The sequence below is a fragment of the Charadrius vociferus genome, unplaced genomic scaffold (assembly GCF_000708025.1).
Source record: "Charadrius vociferus isolate BGI_N301 unplaced genomic scaffold, ASM70802v2 scaffold213, whole genome shotgun sequence".
NCBI lineage: Eukaryota > Metazoa > Chordata > Aves > Charadriiformes > Charadriidae > Charadrius > Charadrius vociferus.
The window spans coordinates 5,660,607-5,687,077 of NW_009647828.1; the positions used below are offsets into that span (position 1 = coordinate 5,660,607).

The window sequence follows — 26,471 nt, forward strand, 5'->3', positions numbered from 1 at the left end:
TGAAATACAGGACACTGGATAGTAATAAAGATTAAAAATGACAAAGACAGCTGTTTCATGATGTGATATTATTATTTATGTAAGGCTTAAAGCATCACACACTTCATAAAGACAGAAAGAAACACAGGCTCTGCCCTAAGGAGCTCAGAGGCTAACCAAACAACAAAACAACGACGGATGGTATCCAACAAGCACATGAAGGAGGCATTATGTTGTTGAGTCTCTGCTTATCTTGAAGCTCAATACAAGCAGAGGATGAGAGATGGGGTTAACTTTAAAGGAGGACCACAGAGTAATAGGATTAAGCAGGATAGACTAAGTGTCAAAGCAGGAATATGCATGAGAGGAGGCAAAGAAAAGAGTGGGTGATGGAAAGAAAAAGGCAAGTGAGTCATGAAACTTGGCTAGACCAGTGGATAAGGAAGTGAGTAGCTGAAGCTTTGGAGGGAATGACATAGTCACTCCCCAGCACAGAGATAGGCAAGAGCTAGGGTGTTTCTCTTTGGCAGAACAAGAGAAAAGCCCAGGAACAGATGTGAAAAGGAGTTAGCTGTTGCAGAAGCAAAGTGATAAATTTAAGCAACTCACTGCTGAAGAGACCACAAGTTTAAGACAAGAACAGAGAAACATAGCTGTGGTTGAGATATCAGATCATCTCAGACGCACATTAACGAGAAAGGACAGAAACAGCAGTACTACACAGAACTAGAGAAAAGGAGGACTTAGTAACAGATGATAATTGTTTGTTTTGTGTGCAATACCTTCACTTCATAGCCTCTTAGTGGTTCATCACTTCTGACGTTGACATATCTAAACAATACAATAATAAACTGAGGCAAAACTACAGACATGGGAAGAGGCACTAGTAGAGAAACATAATCTAGAGGCACCAGTCTGTTGAAGGTGGCTGTAAATACACATTTTGGTCTAAAACTAGAGACAGGTAGCCTCTTCAGTGATCTGTAACAGAAAAGAGCGTATATCACAGCCTAAGTGTCTGAAGCGCTCAAACGTAAAGTCTAGTACAGCCCTACTTCTGTATGTTCTAAGACTACTTTTTAATTCTTCATTAATACAAAGCTACACAGGAGTTTGTTAGAACAGGTCAGAAGCAAAATGTTGTGCCTGTTTACTTACATGCACAAAAAGAAATCGTGGAAGTTTTCAAAACTGATTTTAAAACTTAATTTTCTTAGGAATTCTTGAATATTCTATTGTAGGAAAAGAAACAGGCACAATAAAAGGCTAGACAAAATCATTGGTTAATAACCGTAACAGATGTATCCCTTCAAAATTAGATTTTATTAGCCTTTTAATATACCATGCACACAAAAGGCTTGCTTTTAAAAAATAAAACCAATACTAGTGTTTTACACAGCTTTACACATGCATTGGCAATCTGATTATCCACTTGTTTCTCTACACTATTCAATCATCCACAACAAAAACAACACAGGGAAAATTCACTTAAGGAAGTCAGTAATAAATGGCACTTTTTTCTAATCTCAGCCTGGAATCTGTGCAATACAAAAAATGCAATGCCAACAGGCCAGATATTGCCAGCAAATATGCACATAGCTTGTAAGCTATGGCTTAAGTTCCAAAACTAGGTATGCATTTCCATGTTTAAAACACTTCAGGTGATTGTCTATTATTTATGTAGAGATGCTATGACTGCGAGGGCAATAATCACTGTGTGTTTAAATGAAGTGCATCATTACATGGGTATAGATTTGAAAAAGCAACTTCATGACTAACTTCTTGGAAGTCATATTTTAAAGGCAATTATTTGACTGTGAAGATGCTTTTGCTGCCTTGCATACTCATTTAAATGAGTACTATATAACACCATGCTATTTTCAGCTTTCAAAAGCAAGAGTTTGTGGCTTGTGTTATTTGACAGCAATGCGTAACTGGAACAGTCATTTAAGTATGATGCCTTGTTGTCAGAATCGTATTATTAATTCCTGTGGATGAACACCACAGCAATTACATCCACAATCTATCAGGTCTTTGATAAGACAAGCACGTGACTGAATAATTTTTATTAGAATCTGACTGCTTGTTTTTCTTCTCTACTTCTGTAACAGACAGTAATTAATTCATCTCAAGCAAGCCTGTCCATCTGTTAGATGCTGGAACACATTTAGGGCCATTCAGAGAGGTAAGTAGGTGATTTTATTAGGTCTGGAAACATTTCAAACTTTCTTGCATGTATTTTTCCTCTCATTTCAGCTGAAATACAAATTCAGATGCAGCCCAACCAAATGCATGAAATAACTGCTCTGAAGGCTGTTAGTGCAGCAAAGGCTTTTCAGAGAGATTAAAAATAGTAAAAGGAAAAAAAGCACAAACAGACTCAGATATGACAATGGATGAGAAATCTAACATATACATGTGACAACGGGTTGAAGTAGCAGGATCCTTGTCCTGGAAAAGGGAAGTGATGGTGTCTCCTTTGCTTATAACCAGTGTGCCTGACACCAGGCAACGCAGCAGCAGACAGATGTACAGAAACTCAAAGAATTGAGAGAATATTAGCAACAAAGTAAGTTGGATGTGCAAGGGAAAAACATTTGACACATACAAACACCAGGAATGAAGTGGTATTATACAAAATGCTTGACATGGAAAGGAAGGAACTAAGTGTTCCATTTTTACAGCTCAAATCATCATTTTTTTACAGCAACGGAAGGCGAGGAGTATTAAACCAACTCTCCGAGCCAACATACCTAATCCAATAATGCCCAAGGTCTCCCCTCTGATCCTGGCAGCTCCAGAAGCCACTTCCCGAATTTGTTCAACACTTTGTACTCTCGTGCCTTCTCGCAAAGCCTGGTGAAGCCAGGTGGTTCGCCTGTACAGGTTCAGAATGTGGCACATGGTAGAATCTGCTGTTTCTTCTACTGAGGCAGCTGGCACATTACACACTGCGATCCCTGCAAAGAATGGAGAAAAGGATACCAGTTGCCAAATGTTTCTTACTTTTTCCCGTTAAACAGCAATTCAGGAGTATGATGTTTACATTTACAGATATTTCAACACCTTTTTTGCACAAATACTAAGTTTCTGACTGTAATGGTAGATAGAATGCATAACATAATAGTTGATTATCATGTGCAAACATATTTTTTTCTCTTTTGTTATTACTATTTGTTGTATTTGCAAACTAAGGCAAACAGTAAACAGACCACTGAAACCACAAAAGGAAAATACTGAAGAGGTCAGGTAGTTTATAACGCAAGTCTTGATAAGTGTGTTATGTGTACACTGAGCTAGGTGCTTTGAATAGCAAAGAGAAAACTGCCTTGCTCTCAACAGTGTGGTTAATGATCATTGTTTAGAAATAAATGCGTGAGAGTTAGTTTTCTATCACTGAGCAGACATCCTCCCAAAAGTTATCTATGCAAGTTAAAAAAGATAAAATAATTTATAATGACAGCAACTCTTACAAAGTCCTCACAGGACAACTATTAGTATTCTCAATTCATGTATGGGTAATCATGACACAGGAAGGACAATTTGGTTTGTGTTACACGTGTGTTTGTAGAATTACGACAAACAGAATCCAAGTCCTTTCCCGGTCCCTCAAATGAAAGATATAACTCATCTAACCATCAATAGGGAGATACAACATCTGCTTCTGCATGGCATGTAAAATAAATGCATAATGCAAAATTAAGTGCACGGTCCTAGTAGCTGAAAAGTTACTAGCTGAAAAGGGCGTAACATCAAGAAGTTAAAAGATCGTTACAGATTTCCACAGATAATTTTGGAAGGTGGATTGATTCAAGACTCACAATATTCCTCATTTTACTTCAAAAAAACAGATCAGGCAACAAGTGATTTTAAACGCATGCAAGTTCCCCCTTTCTGCTCTTTACCTTTCAGTACTCAATGTACAGCAGCTAAGCAAAATGTTACTTGAAAAAGTTTGTCTTTTTTGACTTCTCTCTCTTCATTCGTTCTATTTACTACATGTTCTCTCTCTAATCATCAGCTCCCACAAATGTTTGTGTCTCGGTTCTGCTGACTGAGATCACAAACAGTATACCGTATAATTTCACAGTGGAGAAAAAAAAGTGTTTTGTATACGAAAAAACACCCTAATATTGTTTTCACTGTCTAGTTGTTTGGGATTTTGCATAAATAAATATTCAAATGAGTCCCCAGCTCACACGAGTCTATCTTATGAAGCAAGGCAGAAAAACCATTCTCTTTGGTAATAATAATAACAATAATCTGACAACTAATAAGCTCATGCCATATTTATCTGTGTTTTACATGCAAATGCCTTCTTTCTGCTGTCCAGTACTTTTTTACAGCTTTCTTTAGGTCAGTAAAAACCAACATAAGGAACTTGATGAAATATTTTTCTTTTCTTTGCTGTAGAGAATAGTGTCTGCTGAGTCACTGCTCTTAGACTTACACAAAGATAAAACAGCACCATTTGCTAGAATATTAATCTTGGCATTCTGCTAACATCAACGGTAGTATGAAATTCACCATTTTTTAAAAATGGAGAAAAAACTGTGAGTGGAGGGAAAAGTACAAGACTGAAAACTAACATCTTTTTAAGTGCATCATATTAAACAGCTGCATTTGTTTACACAAAAATCTTTTTTCATGTAGCAAAAATGCAGGTTTTAGATGGCAAAACAAATTCAATAAGCATGCCTCCTGATAGCTGGCATCAACAAAATAATGCCTTAAAAGAAGCTTAAGAAGTCATATTACATATTTGGGAAGAGAAATAAGGAATTGAACTCAGCTTACACACCTTCCTCCCTAACCAGTTTCCTTAGGAAATCTGGAGGAGAAAAGTCAGATAATTTCTCTCCTAAATTGTAGGAATTTTTTTTTTTTTCCTGTTTTCCCCCAACTTTAAAAACAGCTGACTTCTGAAAGGCAGGGGCATGGTGAACCACAAAAAGCAACAAGAGAAAGGCAAGGATATGAAGAGACATTTTACACAGGAAAAGACAGCATGCTTCTCTTTTATCTCATATCCATTGGTTCTACACTGCCTTCCCTTTCCCCTTTTCCCACCGCCTTCAGTGATCTTACGCAGATTCAATGCTGAAAATCGCAGGAGTCAATGGGCATCATCCTTGACTCCCACACCACTTGCATCCAGTTACACTCACAACTTGTACACACTTTCTAGTCAACAATAATTAAAGTGGAGAAAAAGCAGACGAGATCTTAAAGATTTCCTCCAAGAAACATATGTTTTCATGCATTTTAAGAAGAGTAAAAGTGCTAACGTGAAAATAATACCTAATAGCTGGTAACAATCCCCCAAGCCAGCTCTGTGAAAAATAACTCAGAAAGTTTCTATGGAAGTTCAGGAATATGTCAGACTTTATGGTCTAATTCTACACTATATTTCAATTCTACACTATGTTTATGAGGAAAGGCTGAGGGACTTGGGTCTTTTTAGTCTGGAGAAGAGAAGACTGAGGGGGGATCTAATCAATGCTGATAAATACTTGAAGGGAGGGTGCCAGGAGGACGGGACCTGTCTTTTTTCAGTGGTGCGAAGTCACAGGACAAGAGGTAATAGGCACAAACTTAAACATACAAAGTTTCATCTAAACATGAGGAGGAATGTGTGGCAGAGCACTGGAACTGCCCAGAGAGGTGGTAGAGTCTCAGACTCTGGAGACATTCAAAACCCGCCTGGATGCCATCCTGTGTAACCTGCTGTAGGTGACCCTGCTCTGGCAGGGGGTTTGGACTGGATGATTTCCAGAGGTCCCTTCCAACCCTGACCATTCTGTGATGCAAGAGTGAATCAAAGCTTTTTACAAAGAGCAATTAACTCTCATATTACCTCTTTGAGATGCATATTATTTGCTCTAGTTCAGCAAATGGAAATTGATTTGTCCCAGCAATGATGAGTTAGCATTTAATTCCAACCATTTCACCCTAACTATTAAAATCAGAGATTTTACACCTTAAGCCTTCCAGCATTTTTGCTTTTGACAGACTGGACAATTGTATTTGGTAAATACTGAAATACACAAATGGGATGGATCTGTGTAACTCAGTCTAATCACATCATAGGAACTGAATGATTAGGAATGTGACCATTTAGTACATCACATGAATGAGAATACCCCAAATCTGCTGTACTCTGGCTTGAAGAATTACGTGGGTTACAATCCAGCCTGGAGACTCCCAGAAACAGCCAACAAACCTGCGAAGATTTTCCTCTTATCAGGGATTCTCTGCACAAATCTGACTCCTGACTGGTCGGGGCCTTTCATCTGCATTTATGTTTTGGCCTTTGATCTAGGATTTTACCCCAGGTCAATCTCTACATATATATGTGTTTTCTGAGGCTCACGATGTATGTGTCTAACTTCAGCACTAGTCACAATATGTAGGAACACAGCCTTGCATGCTTCCAGTCCTGATCTGTTCTTTACAGAAACTCACAAAGAAGTTGTTAGCCTCTGCCTGCTGTGCAAACTACACTGCCATTAGAAACAGGTGATAATTTTACAATCATTTACTGATACACAGACCCCATATTACAACTCCTCACTACATCAATGGGGTTATTACTAGGACTAAGCACTGTCACATTGAAGTAAATGTTTCCAAGATCTTCCCAGAGCATAATGGGAAACATACTTGGTCACCTCGATCTTAGAAAAGAAAGAATAAATGTCTACATTTTCCTCATGAGTGGTAGTTTGACCTGTAGATTTTGGATAAGAGATAGTTTATCCTAAAGTAAGAAAAGTATAAATCAGACTGTTACTTTTTCATAGTGAAACACTAAGCACTATCTCTTCATAGTTCCAGTATCTGAATTTATTCTGAAGCAGCAACAACCAATTCTCCTACAAAACAGATATTTCTATTTTATGGAGTGGTTTAGTACTAAATCTCATGCATCATAAATAAGTCTCAGACAGTTGATAATGATCTCATTTTTTATTCAAACAGAAGTAGTATGCCATGCTGATGGAATTATATTTTGTGATTGGATTACAGCAGTAGTAGTTAAAATATATAACTAAGGTAAAAAAGAAAGAGATGAAAAATTATGGCCTTACTCCTTGGATTTATATTGAACAGGGGGATTGTCATCCTATCACAAAACTGTTAATATTATCACTTAATTAACTAATACCAGTATCTCTATAATGATTTTTAAACACTTTGATGGGAAAATTATATAGCTTACATACTATGTTAGTATAAATTATACAGAAAACATTAATGCAATGACTTAGATGCTATCAGAATTCTGGAGGGAAGTGTAAGATGTAAAATAACGTCTTTAATAGTCATACCTAAATCTCCAGCAGATTTGATGTCAATATTATCAAACCCACTGCCAATTCGGACAATTATTCGAAGTGCTTTAAATTTCTCCAGGTCTTCTCGTGTTAAAGTGATAGTGTGATACATCAGTGCACCCACTGCTTCATTTAGTACCTATAAATAAAACAGAAGAAAAAATGTTTGTTTTTTTTCTTTCATAGGATCTCAGCTTAATCACATATACATATTTTCAGGTATAAAAAGACTGTACAAGAATTAAATCCAGGTCTTTTGTTTTAAAGGTTATTTCTCCGAGTATCTTCCAGCCTCTTGTTAGGCTCTTTCATCTGATGTATCCATTCTAGCATGATGAGATTAGCTTTACAAGATCTAAGTGACCTATATTTGTGTTCTTATTAAGAGCGAAAACCCTTCTCATTTCACAGGAGATGCTCTGCAATATCGAACCCTAAGCACAAGCATCACTGGACCGCATATGCACATGCGGATAAAACAACACGGCAGCAAGCACTCACTTTCAACAGTAAGTATTTTTATGCTTAGGCAGCTGGCATTCAGTTTTGAACAGAGTCACAGAGCAATCTCTCTTCACCATACACACAGTGGTACAGGCATTCACTGTGCTGTTAAAACACTTGATACCTGAATAGAAAACATTCAGTAATCATTACAAAACCCTTAAATGACAGAGACTGAAATTTGTCAATATATACATAGGAACAAAGTCTTTGTCCCTTAGTTTATCGATGCTGCAACTCTGTAAGTCTCGCTGATGGAAAACTAGATGTCGCATAAATTGGTACAACTGAGATGCCAAACTAGGCCTTACCCAGAAAAAAAAAAGAGAACCTACAAGAAACAAGAAATTGTACCAAAGCAAAAATGTCGCAAATGAAAAAACACCAAACTTGTGTGAGAGCACGCCAAAAAAGCAAAAATAAATTGACAGGATCTGAAAGGTTTGAATATCTTTCAAATTATGTCAGAGTGCATATAACCTATTCAAGAAAGATTAAGAGGAAGGGGTGTGGAGAAGGGGAAGAGAGCCTAGCGCACTATGCCCAGCAGTTTTGGATTCTGCTATTAAACAAGCAGTGACACTGCATCCCACTCGGCTGATACAAGTTTATTGTTCAGAAAACAGAAAATATTTTCCTCTCTTCATATGCAAATTGGACCGTTTCACTTCTTCAAAACACTTCTCTGTGTTTTCACCTTCAATGCATTACCTAACATCCTAATCATTTTGCAAGATACAAAACATGCACAAAGCACTTCGGTAACTACGTTAGCTGTAATGACTTCAAAAGGTTTCTACGATGCACTTCACATAGAAGTTCTGCAAAGGCTCTAAATTTCTTATTCAACAGACTTTTGGATCTAGTACATGTATAGATTCTGTCATTTGAGTTATCTCTGCTCCTACGAGCATCTTCTAGGGTACTGCAAGATCAGTAACAATAATCAGCATCAACATAAATCATTTAAAAAAAACACTACTGCAGCAAAACACAGTCTCCCACACAGAGGATTACAACTGTTGGAATCCAAGATTTGCAGCAATAACTTTTAAAATTAAAATACACTAAGAAAAAATTTAAAAGAAAATAAAACCAAACTCCTTAAATACGAAATAAAACCGCTTCTTACTGAACACTACACAAAATGATTCATTCTATTTCAACAGGTGTTTCTGGATTGGTAACCCCAGTTCTAAGTCAGATAAAGACCAGAATCCTTTGAACAGAATTTGGATTTACTTGTAAGAATAAGAACTGCAAAGAAATTAGAAATTACACATCCTTAAAGAATGCAGCTACAACATAATTCAAAGAACAGCTGTAGGCTCTGATCTTATAAATGATTATACACACACAAAACTCCTTGATTTTAATGGTACAAACAAGTCCTTTTGAGATTACATCCAGCAGTCACCAGTCAGAAAGACTGCACTCATCAGAATGCATTTCCTTGTGCTGTTAGATAGTGTTAAAAAAAAACCAAACCAGTTTATTGGGTTTGCTTCTACAGTGACGTTACAGTTGGTATAGACCAAGTCCAAGTCCATGCCTGAGGCAGCCTACAAAAGAAATAGACCCTCTTATAACCCAAGTGCCCACATAAAATGCCCTTAGGGGTTTTGTTCCATTAATTCCTGAAAGAAAGTTGTTCCAAAATCTCATACCTCCAACAATATGGAAATTTCTTCTAATTTCCAGCCTCAATTTATTCACAGCCCAACTTGTATCCATTTGTTCTGGCGCCAGTGTTGGCCATTTGCTTAAACTGTATTTTGTCTCCTTGGTGTTTACAATCCAAATGTATTTATAGATAATGATAATATCCCCTCTCAGCATTTGTTTGGCTAGACTTCACAAGCCTAGTCCTTCTAGCTTCTTCCAGGATCATGCCATTCTAACCCCCTTCATCACTGTAACACTTCCTCTACCGTGCTCTTACAAGTCCAAGCTCAGCTTTTCTGGGGGGATCACAACTGTACCCAATGTCCTTCTGAAGGGTGTCCCTCCCCACTGCGCTACACCAACACCAGCACTGTCAGCAGCAGTATGTGTACTGGAAATCTTTCCTAATGAAGTCTCACATGACATGCGACGTTTCTGCATGGCCACCGTCACACTGCCAGATCATCCTTTAACTAATGCATGAATATGAATCTTTATCCCTGAAGCATGTGCTTCCGTCACCCGCCCAAGTTTACACTAGGACTTCTCTCTCCATGTCACAGCACTTGCTACTTCAAGCCTCAAGGTCCTCAAGTTCTTTATTCCCTCCTGGTTGTCTCCCAGTAGGCATGTCCTCCATTCTGTGTTTTATCACATACATCTCCTCCACCCCTTCCAGGGTTGCTCTAGGTGGCTGTGATACAGGAGAAAACATCCTCTATTTATGAGAAGGGCAAAACCTGAAGTAGCTTAGAGCTTATGATGACCCACCTAAGGATCCTATGACAGCCAGATCCTCCTCTACCAGACTGGAAAAAGCCAATGGTATGTGAAGTTTTGTATGTGGAAACAGAGAGCAGCCACTACCTTTATGGACCGCATCAAATAGGGGCTAAAAGACAGCTGAAGCGGCTCAGACATTTGTGCTTTAAAATCACAGTGTTTCATTTGGGGAGCAGCTTTTCACTTCATAATCATGCATATTTTATTAACTCAGCCAGTCAAGACTGTAATTTGGATTCTAAGATGCCCATCTAGGTTATGGCTTGGCACTAGGAGGAGACAGAAAAGTATCAGGAAGCTTGGGAATGTGTTCAATAAAAAGGGAAAAAATATTTCTCAGCTATGGCTTAATGCTCACACTAGTCATTTCCACAGGCAGTTATTTACACATCATATGGGATATGGGACAAACAGATGCAAATGAAAAATCTTTTAAATTTTTCTTTTTAGTGTTTGAGCCTCTTCTACGATTATGGACCAGGTAGCAAGGAAATGCACTGCCAAAAAGGTAATCTTCTGTGACTGTGTACTATTTCACATTAATTTGCTAATTACTGCTTCTTGCAACTGGCCACATGACTGAAGTATGCTAAAAAGGCAGAAAATAATAGCAGAAAGTCTTAAGAAACATTCAGCATTGATGAATGTTAATAATGCCACTTACAGATTAAAAAAAAATTAATAGTGAAAGTTTCCGTATTTTGGAATTATTTGTATAAATTATATTCTCAGTCATTACATATACTAAATGCACACAAAGAAGTCTGACAAGCTTGTCAATGAGTAAAGTTAAAACTTGAACCAAATCCGAGTATAACACATGAAACTGAAATCCATCACATACACAAACAGCTCTGGAAAATGAAATAATCTTTAGAAAATGTAACTGCATAGGAGTAATTTGCTGATCACTTACAGAAGCACACCCAGTGGTAGATGCATGAGAGATACTGGGACTATATGTAGGTTTTTTTCATCATTTTCCATAATGAACATCATTGATACAACACTCACCAAGTTCTAGTACAAGAACAATTTTGTTACAAAAATATCAACTTGCGTCAACTTGACTGAGATACATATTTAACAAGCAGGCTAGAAACTTCAGATCAGCGCAAGTATGTGGCAGTCAGACAATACTCTTTCACTATCTCTGGTGAGGAAAGACGACAGGCAAAATTTGATAGAGAACAAGCAGAGACGGCTGCGTGAGTACCTTCAACAGCCATTCCTGCCCTTATCAGACTACAACTGGGCTTTTCAGGAAGAAAGGATCTGAGATAAAAGTTGAAACACAGGACATGAGTTGGCTTCCTTCTGTTACCAAATGATTATGTAGCCCGTCTGCGTAACTTCTATGCCTTCAGACTTGCTTCCAGCTGCAGCTACAGCACACTGCTTGATGAAAGCCTTTTTCATACCCTCTTCAATGAGCTGACATTCAATCACACCTGCTCGGACAGGTCTTTCTGCTGTTATCCAACCTCAAAATGATTACACTACTTTCACAACACGTCGGGTCCCCAAGGCTCTTAAAGAACACATGACACTGTAGTAGAAGACATTTCTATTTCAAAAAACTTAACAAATCTCGAGTTCCGAATACTGAAGGTTGAAATCCTTTTTAAACATCTTCCTATCTATTTTTTTCACCTCATTTCAGCACCAGGACATTCTAGCCATCGTGCCAAACACTGCATAGTCGCCACTGCGACACAAATGCCTCTCTCATACTATCTGGGGAAGAACTCTTAGTATCTTGTTTAATTTTTACAAAAAAACATAAACATATCATAACATGCTAAGAATAGAACAGTGAGGCCTCCTCCTCTTTGGTCATCTAAAGGATTTTACTATGAGAGTCTGATCTGAGGATCAAATCTAGAGAGTATAGAAACATAACAGTATGTAAAATGCCAAACTACTTCAATGCCGAGACTGAACATATTTATAAATTACATATTAAGTTTGACAATATATCATAATTTTTTCAAAAGACTTCTAGCAAATCATCACTAGAAAGTGCTGTATTTCATCTGGTTCTAGAAACTACAGGATACTGCATTTCTTGGACTTGGAGTTTGATGTGTCATCTCCAAAAAAAGATATGCTCCAGTGTCACCAACAGACTTGAGATATTTTGCACATTTGGGTGGGAAAAACGTACTTTACCTAAACTGCATAGGCCTTGCATTACTTGGCTTGCGAAAAGCAGCTGCACATTAAATTTGTAATCAATAATCTGCTACACAGGCGACAGTTGCAGCAACCTTGTAGCTGCTCTCAAAGCCTCACTACAACATTACACAGGGCCCATGTGAAACTAATGGCATTAAAACTAAAAAGAAAAGCCAGTGTGCTCAAACAGTATTTAGTAGGCGTCCAAAACTCTGCTAGTTTGTGTTGCTTTATGTAAGTTCCTGTTTCTCTTTACAAAACCATCAGCTCGATGTTAGGCTCCTACGATCCATAGCACTGTCAGTAACCTACCCATTTCGTGCCACGTGCTTTACTGAGCCAGGACACTTAGTGTAGACCCTAAATATTAATACTTAAGTTTATACTGTACATAAATACAATTAAGTATAAATATTTCATACAAACATATACAAAACTTAGCTGCAGACTCATGAAAACACTCTCTCTAAAAACTTATAAATCCATAGACTGTATAAACTACATATATATACACACTTTACATATATGACAGTGTATTTCTAGGTTTTTTTAAATATAGTATTGAAAAATATATACAAACAAATACACACACAACTATATAAATAACCTGCATAGCATATAGCAAATTTCCTTTTAAAAACTATATTGAAGGCAGTATTTCAAGACCAGGATTTACTGACAATTATATGCAGTTTAATGACAGAAGTCAATTTGAGAATATAGACTCTGAAAACACTCTTACTAAATAAAAGCCTTCAATGAAAAATCTTTCACAGGAATTCTGTGCGTTAACTTGTATGTTCTAGTAATAAGGCTGAACTGTATTCCATTTCAGCTCAAGTCTATCAGACACTAGGATGGATTGAAGACCTATACTAAAGGATCATTATGTCATGAAAGTCACCGATGACAACGCCATCAACCCACGCAACTCTGTCTCAAAAAACCTGTCAATAATTTTCAAGCCCCAATGACCCTTAGAAAAACCTGGTACTGGGAAATGAAAGAAACAGCTAGTTGATAACCAACTCTATTAGACTCTCATCTGTCTGTAAGATTGATACATGCTGCTCGCTTGGTACAGCAGCACTTCCATTCTGCTTTTTAAAGGGTATTAGTTTGGAGGAGACACTGGCAGCCTGCCCCTTCCTGTAATGCTGCACTTACCTGTAATATTGCCACTGGCAATTCTGACAGATGTTGGCAGAAGGGTCATTGAATACAAACACCGATGTTGTATACACCCTTACTGTGATAGCTGTATGTTAACTACTTTGTTGCATAATCAGGAGTAACGAATTTTTTTAGGATTGCTTTTTGTTACTGTTTTTCAAAGTCTTTCATAAGGAATCTGATCCAACCCTCATTCAGCTTCGGTAAATTTACAAGGCTTTGGATCAGCTCTGAGGTCAAAACTTATTCCCACATATGTACTACTCTTTAGAACAAGGCACCTTCCTTTCAATCTAGATTCTTTAAGAATTTAATTTTGATTGAAAACTAAAATGCTGCAACTGCATCATGAATATAAACAGCACTGATGGTACAAATGCAAGATTGCAGCTTTACTGCTAAATAAAGAAGAATCAGAAGCTGGAAAAATTATCTTACTTAACCGTTGATATAACAGGAACAAATCAAAGACTCAGCTGAACAGCAGCACCATTCTTGATTTTATTTGTATCAGTTTCAAAATATTTGTTGCATTATGAAAGCTCTTCAGCTCTTCTTTGAAACAGTCTTGGATAAAACTGTAATGACTGAAACTGTTTCTACGTTTAATTCCTATGTAAAAGTGCGACTGAAAAAATGTCCTATGCCATTGAATAGGAAGTTCAGCTTTTAATTTTTTTTAATTTAAACTAAAAATATGGAAATCTAGGATCCCTATGAAGATGATTTTATCTTGTGCTTTTATAACAGTAGTCAATGGATCCAATACATTCTAACTTAACTCAATCACTTGTAAGGCGGGAGCATAGGTTTACCAGACATTTTTCCCACTTCCAACCAAGTAGCCTATTCTCTTGAATGTTCTGGTGAACTGTGTATCTGCATGAAGCAGAAAAGCCAGTAAAACACACACACACATTTTTTTTCCTCGCTGATTTGAGACAAGATGTAGGAAACCACGTAATTATAGAAAGAGAGAATGAGAAAACATACATAGCTTCAAGCTCACTCTTGACTTCTTTCCAGCCTATATGTTTTGCTTTAAAAATCATTCCTAATCAGCTGTGCTTCCTGTCTTTTTCATTTGGGTTTGCAAGGATCACTTTATTTTTTCTCTGCTTGGTCCAGATGTCTGTTACCAGATCTTACATATTATGTTTACATTTAGCCCTTTGGAGCCACACAACACACTCCATGTTACAGAATACACAGCAGAAGTCGGGAAGCCCAAAGAGTAAAGAATGTGAACTCCAAAAATCCTACGCAACACAAAGACCTCAAGGGTGTGTTTGAGTCTATGATGCCTTCAAAGGTACAGAAGTAGAAAGAAGGAGCAATATTGCAGAAATCAGAAGAGCTGTGTAGGCTGCCAAGGAGCCAGGAAAAGCAGTAAACCATGAATGGCACTGAAAGGAACAGGGATTGGGTGGGGGGGAAGAAGACAAGGGCAGACAACAGAGAGTGAGACAGTGAAAAAAGCAAGTTGACCTGGAATGAGGATGGAAGCAAGCTAAACGAGGAACTGGGATTGAGTGCATCCTCAGCAAGTCTGCCAACAAGACCAAGCTGTATGGAGCAGTCCACACACTGGACGGAAGGGATACAATCCAGAGGGACCTAGACAGGCTTGACAGGTACGCCTGTGCAAACCTCATTAAGTTCAACAAGGCCAAGTGCAAGGTCCTGCGTATGGCTCAGGGCAATCCCAAGCACAAATAGAGGCTGGGTGGAGAATGGGTTGAGAGCAGCCCTGAGGAGAAGGTCTTGGGGGTGCTGGTTGATGACAAGCTCAACATGAGCCGGCAATGTGTGCTCCCAGCCCAGAAAGCCAACCATACCCTTGGCTGCATCAAAGGAAGCGTGGCCAGCAGGTTAAGGGAGGTGATTCTGCCCCTCTACTCCACTCTCGTGAGACCACACCTGGAATATTGTGTCCAGCTCTGAAGCCTCCAACATAAGAAGGACACGGACCTGTTGGAGCAGGTCCAGAGGAGGGCCAAGAAGATGATCCGAGGGCTGGAGCACCTCTCCTATGAAGACAGGCTGAGAGAGTTGGGGTTGCTCAGCCTGGAGAAGAGAAGGCTCCGGGAAGATGTTATAGCAACTTCCCAGTATCTAAAGGGGGCCTACAAGAAAGCTGGAGAGGGACTTTCTACAAGGGCATGTAGTGACAGGATGAGGGCTAATGGCTTCAAACGGGAAGAGGGGAGATCTAGAATAGATATTAGGATGAAATTTTTCACTGAGGATAGTGAGGCACTGGAAGCTGTGGATGCCCCATCCCTGGAAGTGTTCAAGGCCAGGCTGGATGGGGCTTTGAGCAACCTGGTCTAGTGGAAGGTGTCCCTGCCCACGGCAGGGGGCTTGGAATGAGATGATCTTGAAGGTCCCTTCCAACTCTAACCATTCTATGATTCTAATTATTTTTACATAATTTTTTGGATGAGCACCAATATTTTTGGCAGAACAAACCAAAACACCATGTACATTTGGAAGCAGTCTGAGATAGTTACCGAGAATGATTTAAACACAATTAATTGTAAAATAAAAAGAACAATTTAAACACAGTGAGTAACTTTTATTGACAGTAATGCGATCTCTATTAAGAAAAAAAACATTACTGCCAAAATCTTAAAATAATTTTTACCCTAAATGACAGAAGTTTCCTGATAGGATGCAGTGAACCCAGTTCCCAGTCATCATACAATATAGTTTGACAAAAGTAATTCTCAACTTTACACAGCTATATGCAACATCTACAATAAAACAAAACTTAGGAGTCAACGCATAAATATATATATTGCAGCCTTTCAGACTGGCTTGAAACAAACTGCTTTTTCTAGGGTGGGTGGAAGGGGAGGGATAAAAAAAAAAAAAAAAAAAATCAGTAAAACTTTACACACAAGTAATTTATGAAGAAGTGTAAGAAATGTCCTCTAACTACAAAGTTATTTAAAAACTTGGGGTCACTGTCCGTAAATGTCAGTATTCACTTAAGCACTGGCAGCCTGATTTTCAAAAGGAACATATCTTGGCCATCCAAATTGCCTTCCAAAGCAGCAGCATGGGGAATGAATGCTTTGACCTGAGATGAAGCAGAGTTCTAATACAAGTTACTACTTACTTATGACCTTAAAGAAGTTACTTATTTTCCATACTTTAAGTTCCTCAGCCATAAAAAGAGCTCTTTGGCATAAGGAAATCGCTACAGAAATACAGCTCAGGCATTACCCAATTTGAAGAAAATTTTAATTTGCATACACAGTAAGATATAATAGTATTTGCTAACGTCCTGCTTTTGACCCTGTATACAAATGGCATTCAAATCCTCACTTCTTCTCCTACTTTCTGTATGTATTAAAATCTCTCAGCCTCCTTTGCTTCTCTGTGAAAAAATATCTAGATTGTGCTTTGCTCATACCTGACCCACATGGTACTATAAATTCCCCTTTTCCACTCTATTTCTTTTGCTGTCTAGCCATATTAAAACATGGTATTTTAAACCATCATCCTGTTCCTGAAACCCTCTCATGACCAGCAGAAATCCCTTCTCTGGATTCCAAAATGTTACTCTTCTAGTGCTAACTCCTAACACCCCCGTGACCAAGGCTTCACAATGGCACAAACCAGGTTTATACCTGCTATCACGTTCCTAGCCATCCCTTTGTAGTCTTTCACTCCTTTCCTCATCATCCGATCCTCAGTTCGTGTCTTTTTTTCATTACATACATCTACAGCCACCCATCTATGTGTATCAGACAAGGTCAATCACCTCTTTCAAACCCCACCCTAAATTTCCCAATCTTTGCATTGCCTGCTGTAAGCTCAGACTATTTAAATGTATCTGTGTCTGCTACCCTATTAGATTCAGTGTCTCTTCTTTAGACACTGGAGCAGGTTGCCCAAAGAAGTTGTGGATGCCCCATCCCTAGGAGGTGCTGAAAGCCAGGTTGGATGGGGCTTTGAGCAACCTGGTCTAGCAGGGGGTGTCTACGCCCATGGCAGGGCAGTTGGAACTAGATGGTCTTTAAGGTCCCTTCCAACCTAAACCGTTCTATGATTCTTAAAGACAGCAAATATATCAAAGAAAAACTAAATTTCACCTTCTGCTTTCAGCAAGCTCTTCTCAACACTAAACCTTTTCCTGCTTTTCAGTCATCTCTTCTTTCACAATGGGGAACAGCCTTTTGCAAATCAACATCCATTATCAAAATCTGTGTTTTAATTAACAGGACAACATCATTTAGCATGGCCAGGAATGTGCATTCATAAATACATGAACATTATAGGTACTGCTTTAAATATGCAACTTCTAATTTTAAAACTTTTCCTGCAAACACTTTATTTTATAAAGCACTGTTCCCAAATAAGGTATTATACAAGCAGTACTAGAATACAGGTATTTCTGTGCTATAACTCTAAAGATGTGTGGAAAATGGCCATTTTTCACTGCAGATGAACAGCAGAAGTAAAAAGTAAATACTTTTCACATGGAAATCAACAGTGGTCAACAGTTTGTAAAACTGATCTCTTAGTCTATGTTATAGTAATACAACAATATGATAATGAATTAAGGTATGTGATTTTTGTTGCAGAAATTTATTACCTGACAGAATAGTGGTAGTTCATAAACTCAAATATTTTAGGATTACATTACTGGTCAGACTAATGAAAATTTGCATTATGGTCATGTACTGGTTGGTAGTGAAAATACATTTTCCAGACATCTTACTGAGCTCACTAAGAATGAATTATTTTGGTATAATAAAAAGCAAAGGATGCAAGTTTTAGCATATCCACTAAAAAGAAACACTCTTGCCAAGATCAACAATAGATTAACCCCTGTTACTCACCAAGCTTCAGTTATTGTAGCTTTTCCAAAGCTACGATTTGAGATATAAAGACTGACTTTCAGTCTCAAGATGCAAAAAGTTAATTTACTACACCCCATTGATAGCACAAAATATTGAGTGTTTCTAAGGCAAGGCATTCATGTTACACAGGAATTCCTCAGTCTCTACACATCATAACTAAATGATGTTGATTCAGTAAACAAAGCCAAGGACTATCCAGGTGGTGCAGTTACCGGTATTACAGTGTTCACCTGAAGACTGCTATTATCTACTAAAAAAGTGAAACAGTGTTTATAGTACTTATTCTCTATGTGTTATTTACTCCTTGTAAATGGAAACCAGCTATTTCACATATTAAACTTCTGACAATGGTGTGAGGAAACCAGTAAGGCTAAAACAAATTTTAAACATAATTAAAAAGTAAACATAAATAAAGCATTATATCACATTTTAATTATCAATCTCTAAAAAGATAAGAGAATTGAGAAAAAAAGCTTGTGTTGAATATTTCTCTAAATGAAAAAAATAAAGTATCATACTTAGATTATTATTGTCTTTGACACTTACAAATTAAAGTTTTTGTTTTGTATTTAAAAAAAAACACAACCACAAACCAAGCCACCATCTATTTCTATGCATCTCCAATCACCAATGAAGACAGAGAAGTTTTCAGTTCTCTGCATTTGTTCCCTAGTTAGTTACTTTTAGGTTCTCGTTCACCACCACACTATTGAGCAGTCTTAGTTGTATGCACAGCAAAAACATTGGTCTTTTTCAACAGATGTTAAAGAAAAGGTTGTCATTTGTGTTAGGTTTTTGGTAAAACCTTACCATTTCAAAACTGGATGTCACAACAAAATAGAAGTTCACATTTTGAGTTTATGATATTCCACTGACCATCCACTCTAAAGATGGTCTTCTATATGACAGTATAAATACATTAAGAAAAAAAGGCATGAGATCAGAACTATAATATTGCCAGCTCTGATTCTATCTTATAATTCAAGGATAATCTACATAGAATAGTTTTGACTATCCTGTGAGAAACAACTAAAACAGGAAAAAAATTCCTCGTAGGAGCAATTTTTTTTTCCCCCCTTTTCCTGTTCACATTAGAATTTTATTTTATCCAAAACACAGCTAAACAAAACAAGGTAGTGATGTTAAGCCAGTAATGATGTGGCAGAAAACAACTTAAGTATCATTCTTGATTATTGTTCTGACAACATCTTATTCTTGTGTGGGGAGGGCGGTAGAAGGGTAAGACAGGAAATGTGAAAGTCCGTGGAGATATATCCACCAAGCATCAGAAATATCCACCAAGGAACTACACAGAGGGCTTAAGGAGAGGGGTGTCATCTCTCTTATTTGCCTTAACCATGAGAATCAGCAGTTCTAATTTGCCATGTTGATATGGCATACAACTCCTTAGTCTTCTCTTTTTTGTTTAAAGAAAGAAAAACGCTACCACTTAAATTTTTGAAAGTTTTAACAATGAACATGGGTTTTTTTCAGAATAAAAATATTTTTCTTAAGAAATAACAAGCTGAATAGTTGGATGATAGGTTCTCACCAGGAAGATGCTGACATGAAATGGATTACAGAAAATGGGATTTATAATAATCTGATAACAAAAGGGAAATTAGTATTCATATTATTTTCAAGTAGATGGCTTTGTAAGAATGTCATCAAAGAAAAGATTAAATCTTTCATCATATGCAGAGACTTTAAAATGTTTAACAATGCTATACGTTACAAAAACATGAAAAGTAAATAAACAATTAAACCAGTTATGAATTTAAAATGGTGAAAAGCTTCTGAAAACCTGTCACAAACCCAAGGGCTGCTATAATTAGTGTAGAACAAGTCTAACAAGGCATCGGTAGAGAAACAGGAATACTGATGCAACTCGGTTCAGCTGATAACTCCTTAACACCTGAATCACACTCAGCAGCACACAGTACCAGGCACACAAGAGTGGATACAGACACTTACCTAACAAGCCTTTAAGTTAATACTTGGACGTGTACTTGTCTATCAGGGATCTTGACTGAAGAAGAAAATAGACCCCCTCAGAAGAGACCCCTGATTGCCCTCCTCTGCACTTGGCTTCTCCTCTGCTGACATATTTATTTTAACCTCCACAGAAGCTGTAAGGCCTGTTTTCACCCTTTTCATCCTTTATTAGGTGAAGAAGTATTTGGCATTTGAGGCTTACTCGGCTAGCCGACGAGTTGACCAAAATTAATTCCACCTCCACAGAAATATGGATGTGAAAAGGTTCTACTGCTGTCTAGGGAGCAGCGAGGTACACGTTTGGGGTACACATGAGGCATTCATGCTGAAAGAAGTCTCTGAAGAGAAAATGCAGGTGTATGAGCCAGCTAGCTCCCTTGGCTATCATCACAAAAAATGGGTATCCCTCTAAGAAAAGGAGAAAACCTCTGACAACATTAAGAACCACTAGTTGTTCTGTATCTCCCCAAACCACCAGGAAGGGTGCGAACTTCTGCAACAACACACAGTTAGAATACTTTTTAAAATTCATTTTCTAAACAAATTTTGGGTTAGCATTTGTTTTGAAACTCTTGTGCACTGTCAATTCTCAGTGCACAAGGCGTCCTAACCCGATTTGCACAATTCCTTGGCTAAACATAGAAATTTAAAAGTTCCTCACATGGGCAATCCAATACTGAGATTTGGCATTCCAGCTGAAGGCTGAGCAACAGTGTTTCCAAGAAGCACTTCAAAATATCATGTAATAATATAATTTTCCCACAGGTAACTCTCTCCATGAATCTAATTCAGGAGTAAGCACATGGACAACATCCAGCCAAAGATACTCTGCACAAAAAGCATACTTCAATTCAGACATTTTCAGCTTTTTTCCATCACCATGTTTCATCACTTACTGGAAACAGCCAGTAACTCTCTAAGGTATTCAGCCATTAACTAAAATGAATAGCTAAACACATTGTCATAGCTAATACAACATTGTACCTGTTCGTAATCATGAAAATATTTGCATTTTCTAAAACACTTTAATTATACCTCTAAACATTACCTTTTCGTGAATTTCTTGTGTAGACTGAGCATCACAAAATGCCACTGTGGCTACATCCTTCAGAATAGGCATTTCTACTGTACAATCCCTGCCATCCAGCAACGCTACCAGAGGGCGCGGATGCATGGGCCCATTCATGATCGGAGGTCGAATGCCTATGAAGAAACAGAGAAGACTTGTTATTCAAGCCATGCAAATGTAATAAAAAACAAAATAGGTTACAGCTAGTCTGTTTGTTCTGATGGCAGAAAAAGATTAAAAGGACTGAAGCTAATAAAACAGGAACAAGTTTATAGTCGGCAATCAACCAAGCACAGGAGACCCAAGAAAAAAAATGCCATGGAGGCTCAGGAGGCTGAACAAGGGAAGATGGATAAAATCACTAAGGGAATAGTGTATTTGTTTTTAAAGGGGACATCCTTACTGCACTATTAAGAAGCGTCTGTTCAATCTTAACCAAGGTTTAGGTTTTGATTGGATTTCACACCTTTGAGAGCTCTACACAGAGTGAGAAATATCTTGTCCAGGCTTGCAAGAGTGTAGCTTATGGAATATCGCAAGCAACTCAGTGAGGATTTGAGTATTCAATTTACATATATGATGATCTGCCGAGACTAAAATTTAACTGAAAAAAAGCCTACAACAGCAAAATTTCGAATTTACCGAAGATCCAATGTCCAAGTGTACAGGCTGATTGCTGATCTATGTAGGTCTTTTTAGACTTAAAAAGTTTTACAAAACAATTCTGTATAGCTTAGTCAAAAAAAAAAAAACAAACCATCACACTTAATCCACCATTGAAAACTCTTACAAAATACAAACAAAATGCCCCTTCCTTAAATCAACATCACACTTGAACCATTATGTAGAGTCACAAAGACATACACATTAAATATCTGGGGGAAGGAAAAAAATCAGTTGAAAGTGCAGACTTCATTTATATCCTCTTTATGGAATCTTAAAATAAAAAGTAATCCTTATAACAAGGTATTTAAAGAACATCTTTTTAACAGTATAGATGCTATAAATATACAAAAGTACTCAAGGGAATAATATTAAACCATTACATTTACACAAAAGTAGTTAAGTGTGGGAGGAAAAAAAGGGACTTCCTGAAGAGATAAGGAAAAGCAAAAACAAAAATAAAGTACATGATTTTTTTTTTCCTCTTTTAAAATAAGTAGTTTTAAACACTGAAAAGTGAAGCTGTCTAGATATTTCTTGTATGCAAATTTCAACATACTTTTGTTGCAGTGTGAATTTAAAAACATTGCTTATTGCTTGATAATACAAGTTAGTCCACCATTAATGCAAAAGATTGAGGTTTCCCAGCTACCTTCTTCAAGAAATCCCTGTATCTTATGTCCCAGCCTGTCTCAAAAAGCAAGCCCTGAAAGACTGTCATCTGCATCTTAAGTGGATGGAAAATTAGTAAAATCCCAGCTGTACAAGATACCTGGTGAAGAAAAACAGCTGCTGGGAAAAGAGATTTTCACAAGTCAACAGAAGCAGCGTATTACTTCCCCCCTGGGACCAATCTCAGGTCTGGGGCTAAAGGAGTACAGCTAAAGAGACCTATCTCATCTGTCCAGCCTGCACCCGTAAATTTCATATCCACTCCTAACCAAGTCAGGATGACAGGTCAGTCCTACTACGATGTGGCATTTAAGTTCTTCACCTACTCAATCAGGTTTTCTACTTGAAGATGACTGAACAAGGGTCACTGGAACTTTTCCTATATGCACGCGGTTTCAGCTAGCACCCTATCAGCAAAACTTCTAGAAATTGCAGCTGGCTTTAATTTAAATGTAACTGCACAACACTTTAAATTGCTTTTTCAGCAGCAAGCAGTAAAAGGATCTTTCAGACTCAAGGCAGGAGGACAACAGATCCTTCTGCATTTGGTCACTAAAGTACATTTAGTTCTTTTTCTGTTCTAGTACCAGCAACTCCCAACAACCGATTGTGCCAATGGACTGCAACTGCAGTACTGTCACCATAGCAGATGGGAATTTAGATGTGAAAACTATCCACCAGCAAAGTACAACACCCATTAAAACTATTCTCTGTTGTAAATCCACCCATTCCTAACCTCTACTGCAACAGACGTGCTTAGAAATAATGCAAAGATTCTTTCCGTAAACTAGTGTTTAATATCCAGCCACCAAAATTAAATGTAAGCCTTTCTAATATTGTTTTTTAGAATTGTGCATCTTGCTAACTTACTATTGTTACCTGCTTGAACCAGAAATGGCCACATAACCTTCACGCAGCCCTTTTTAATAAACAAACCACACACTAATAAGTAGAGGACACAAACTTTACATCGTAAGTGCTACATAGTTATCCAGACAATAATTACTATCCTTTAATGGGAACTTAATTATAAAACCCCACATTAAATTTACTTAGAAACACCCTAAAATGAAGCATGTTATAGACTTGTTCATGTTTCTTTCAAAACAGTGTATGCAATAGCATTAATGAAATGCAACTATGTTTTGAAACAAATGTAAAAATGACACTGCAAGTCCAATTCATATTGAATATAACTACTGTGCTCATTTTACAACTGAAATGTTATGGCTGTTGTCTTAGTTGTCAGTTCAGCAAAGCCAGGATTTCAATGACAACTTTGAATCCTAGCTAAAATAAAATTAAAAAAATAAAACAGAACTTTGATACTAAAGTTGTTGAAGATGAAAGAGGAAAAATATGGCACAGATGATTCCCTTAGAGCTACAACTAAAGCACTGTCAACAGAAAAGCACATACAGTCCAAATAGATAACAGAAGATAGGATCAACACCCGTAACTTTTAAGAATCACTTTTCTGACTAGAGCTATCACACAAAAACACAAAATACAGTATCACAAAACTCAATCCTTTACAATAATGATTTCTCCAAAAATACATAAAGGTGTGGTCTGGTTTTCCCCTCACGACGGTATATCTGATTTCAACCAAGTTACTTGTGTCTAAAGTTGGTGCTAATGCACTCCAAAGCATAGAAACGAAAGTCAGAAAAACAACTAGAAGGATAAAAGCTCTCTGAGAGAATCTCAGACTTCGTTAAGAGTCCCCAGAACTCAATAACATCCAGTGACCTTGACCACAAAAACCCTACAAAACTTTGCCTGCCAAAATCCTTTCTGAACTTCAGCATAGACTTCCTGTTGCACAATCTTTCTGCCTAAATACCGTATCACTGAATCGCAGACAATAACTCAACACTTAAGTAAACTTACAGTAACTTAATCACAGTGGCAGTCACTAGTTAAAGTTTACATTTGGAAAGACACAGTTTCACTATGAATCAGAACCCTTTGAACAAAAAACTACTTCTTCCACCGTTTAGATATGTTCTGCCTGCTTCTTATCTAGAAATGTCATACTGCACCATGTGTTTGGCTTTGCAGCAGACCCTTTGAGTGGCAGGATAAAGCAACATGTATTTAAGAGCAGTATTTTCCATGCCTGCATTAACAGTAAATCATGCAACTTGGTGCCAGAGAGAAATAACTGTAAACCAGTCTAAAGTGACATTCAACACCACAAATGTGAAACTAATTTAAAAAAATAATTTCACTTAGCTGGCTTATTTCAGTATATGGTATAGCATTTCACATAACACAGATAACAAAAATTATACCGTCCACCCCCACATCCTAGAAGCTTTGTTACGGGAAAACAATCTCAGTTTATCCTAACTTGAGACTTTCAGGAACCCCTACCAACCTGACATTTTTTAATCTGAGCTTGATTTCCAGGGTCATGAATTCGATTTCTCAATGCTTTACAATCTTCAGTATTCTGAGGCAAAATAGCAGCCTGTCATTCCATCCTCATTTCCATGTCTTTAATTTTTCTTGCAGTCTCCTGTAATCTTGAACCAAAGCTTTAAAACTTCTTATCCACTGCAACCTCTGTAGCCTGGATGGCGTTCAAATTTTTACTAAAAATTAAACACAAACAATACATTAAAACAACATTAAGGGTCTGACTTGTGCTCACAGAAGCCAGGAAATTCAAAGTTAAAGCTTCTCACTGCATCTGTACCCTTCCCCCTTTCGCTGCTGGCGTTCCACCACACCTGCTGTGCTGCCACCGGCCATTACCATACCAGGGGAACCAGCGGACTGTTAAGACACACGCGGCACCTTGCACAGGACAGCAGGTGGATTGTAAACAGATGTACCTGGAACAGTCGGCACCACTCAGGTGGCAAAGGCTTTGCCTAGGTGAGCAGGGAGCTGAGGATAGCCTGTGATCTCCAATACCAGCCCCGCTGGAGAGCCAAGCGCTCCAGCGAGTACCGGAGATGGAGTGAGAAGCCTTAACTCTGAACTTGCTGGTTTTGTTGCGTATAAGTCAGGCCCTTAAGGTTATCGAAATGTATTTAAGCATAAACAAACAAACACCAAAAAAACACCACCCAAACCAAAAACCAGTTTCCCCTGACAGCTCTAATCCAGCTATTAGTTGGGGTGTCCCCCCCAAATATGGAAATAATCTGGCAGTGAAGCTCTTGTCTACTGTGCCAGTGATTGCTGGAATTTTTCTAAAATAATACCAGGTATAAATATGCACAGACAGAGCCATTGTCCGTATGTAGCAGCTATTCACCATGCGGCTAACAGAAGAGTGCCTTTTCAGAGCTGCAATTTGGACAAGCTGCTCTTAGGAAAAAAAAAAAAAAAGTCTCAAAACCTTATTCTACTCTAGCTTTTACGGAAAAAATCCTGGAAATGTAAAAAGCAGCTTTCAGCTGCAGAACCCAACAGGAGGCCAGCCCCATGCACAAGAATTTCAAGCAACTGTGGCTCTCTTGCAAACCAGAGGATTAATGAACTTATCACCCAGCTTCATAACCAAAACTGGAGGGGACAGCTCGTGAATTATTACCTCCATACCTCTGGCAGCATGGGGACTTA

At 37.9% G+C, this 26,471-nt stretch overlaps 1 protein-coding gene across 2 annotated transcripts in view; it reads right to left on the bottom strand.

The window, feature by feature from the left end:
* The window catches only part of CTBP1 (C-terminal binding protein 1), a 193,730-nt gene that overhangs the window by 20,275 nt on the left and 146,984 nt on the right, over window positions 1-26,471 (bottom strand). Inside the window, exons 2-4 of one of the 2 annotated variants that reach the window (XM_009882526.1) lie at window positions 21,537-21,691; window positions 7,311-7,455; window positions 2,733-2,939 (exon numbers count right to left, since the gene is read on the bottom strand). In XM_009882526.1, coding sequence (XP_009880828.1) covers window positions 2,733-2,939; window positions 7,311-7,455; window positions 21,537-21,691 — 507 coding nt within the window. Of the gene's footprint in view, window positions 1-2,732; window positions 2,940-7,310; window positions 7,456-21,536; window positions 21,692-26,471 lie in introns of those variants that run through there. The other variant, XM_009882527.1, reaches the window with a different exon arrangement.